This window comes from Etheostoma spectabile, chromosome 15 (genome assembly GCF_008692095.1).
Source record: "Etheostoma spectabile isolate EspeVRDwgs_2016 chromosome 15, UIUC_Espe_1.0, whole genome shotgun sequence".
In the NCBI taxonomy this organism is placed as follows: Eukaryota; Metazoa; Chordata; class Actinopteri; order Perciformes; family Percidae; genus Etheostoma; species Etheostoma spectabile.
Genome location: NC_045747.1, coordinates 20,352,575 through 20,354,752, shown reverse-complemented (window position 1 = coordinate 20,354,752; position 2,178 = coordinate 20,352,575). Strand labels below are relative to the sequence as shown.

The following is a 2,178-nucleotide window of genomic DNA, read 5'->3' as shown; positions in this document are numbered from 1 at the left end:
ACACACACACAGTTGGTGTAAATGGGTGATGATGGTTACCTCCTCTGATCGGGGGGGCATGTCGGTCAAAGCCTCCTGAGCTCCTTTCACTGCAGGGGAACACATGAAAACAAAAAAGTAAAGTTACTTTTTTGTTTGAATCAGTGTTTTTCCAACACACTTGTCTTTATGAGAAAAACAAATAAGGAAACTTAATTTAAAGAAACTCAAATAATCAACACCCAAGTTACCCTCTGGAGTTTTCTTGTAAAAGTAGAAGAAATAAGAGGTTCTGTTCAGTGTTTTCCACCATAACACACTGTGTATCCTGAGGCCTAACAAATATGTAGAATGTGTTTTCTTATTAATGAAGCTGATTTTATAAATATTTAAAATCCTGCATTGTTCACATCATCCTCTTCCTTGCATTGTAAAAAATACTGCTTTATGGCACTACTAGCGGTCAAACACTCCACAAGGACCTTCAAGTTGTTGATACTTTTAGTAGAATAATAAAAGATATAATAAAGTAGGTCACCAAGCAATTAAAAATATAAAGACTGGACTATTGTGTTGTATTGGTTTGGAAATTAGCCAAAGAATTATTTCTATGAGAATGTCACAAATTATGACTTTAGAGGTTATTTTGTAATTATCAAGCTCTCTAATCTCTCCCTCTATCCTTCTTTTTTTTTTTTTTTTAAGATTATTTTTTGGGCATTTTAGGCCTTTAATTGACAGGACAGTTACAGATATGAAAGGGGAGAGAGAGGGGGAGTGACATGCAGCAAAGGGCCGCAGGCCGGATTCGAACCCGGGCCGGCTGCGTCGAGGAGTAAACCTCTATACATGGGCACCCGCTCTACCAACTGAGCTATCTGGGTGCCCCTCCCTCTATCCTTCTGCTTGTACATAAATGACATGTTAATTTTCTGAAGCATTGAGTGAGGTTCTTACGGTTCTTCAGCTGATATTCGATGGCAGCTTTGAGGTTGAAGGCTTCGATCAGGGCTGTCTGATGAAGCACCAGCGTGTTCCCCACGCTGTGGACATCGATACCCTCAGTGGTCATGCCGACGCTCAGCTCTGGTGCGCAGAAACACGTCAGGTTAAATATTGTTGTATGATCATCAAGTAATGTGACAGGACTAAAGTCTTAATTCAACAATTAAAATGTCACTCTAGCTGCTGTACAGAAGAGTTAGTCTGTATGTGGGATTAACACAGATGGAAGGATGGCAGTTCCTCTTCAATCTGACCTGGATGTTCTCTGATGCCTCGCTCGATGATCTCTCCGATGTATTTGAGGGCCTGAGCGTAGTTTTTCAGGCTGTAGTAACACAGTGCGATGTTGTAGGACAATGCTGTGAGAAAGGAGGACCAGAAAGACAAAGATAACAAGGTACCTTGTAAACATATCCATGTAGGGATGATTTCTAAGCAAAAATCCATCTGGTAGCCTACGAAATTTCTCCCTAAATTTGTGATAAAATAACATTTTAATTCATATCATTAGCCCCCACCTCCCCAATGTTGTGCTGCAGGTTATTTTCCCCAAATGTTGTGCTGCTCTGAATAATCACGGCATAGCAAATATGATGGCAAGATCAACCCATCATTCAGCTGTATCAGATGCAAAAGCATTTCATGATCAATTTAGTTATTAGATAAAGGCGTATGTGGCCTTTGCTGTGTGATGTGACATCTCTGCTCATTTTCTCTGTAAAGGTTAATGTTATCAAGCGTAAAAATGTGCATGAAATCATTAAACAAGAGCCACTGAAGGCGTATTCATGCGTGTGTCTCTGACAACTACCTGGCACGTATCCCAGCACTTGCATGGCGGAGGTGAACTTCTTGCAGGCCTCCTCATACTTGCCATCCTGGTAAAGCAAACAGCCCATATTGTAGGCGTAGTCTGGGTCCTCCTGGGGTAGCTGCTCAAGCAGTGACTGTACACACACACACACACAGAAAATAAATGGATGTGTGATTGATGGCTACATTTAATAATGATTCAAATTTTTACCATATTGAACTGAAATGGTATGGTATAATTTGTGTGCATTAACAGATAATGTGAGAGAGCTTGTCACCTTGGCAGTGGAGTAATCTTCCTCACAGTATTTGATACAGGCTTGCAGCTTGATCATCTGTGCCAGAGAGAGAGAGAGAGAGAGAGAGAGAGAGAGAGAGAGA

At 40.9% G+C, this 2,178-nt stretch overlaps 1 protein-coding gene across 2 annotated transcripts in view; it reads right to left on the bottom strand.

Moving 5' to 3' along the window:
* Positions 1–2,178, bottom strand: part of ift70 (intraflagellar transport 70) — a 19,051-nt gene that overhangs the window by 14,577 nt on the left and 2,296 nt on the right. For both annotated transcript variants that reach the window (XM_032537508.1, XM_032537509.1), the window contains exons 4-8: positions 2,076–2,132; positions 1,796–1,931; positions 1,239–1,343; positions 937–1,065; positions 40–89 (exon numbers count right to left, since the gene is read on the bottom strand). In XM_032537508.1, the coding sequence (XP_032393399.1) occupies positions 40–89; positions 937–1,065; positions 1,239–1,343; positions 1,796–1,931; positions 2,076–2,132 (477 nt within the window). The remainder of the gene's footprint in view (positions 1–39; positions 90–936; positions 1,066–1,238; positions 1,344–1,795; positions 1,932–2,075; positions 2,133–2,178) is intronic.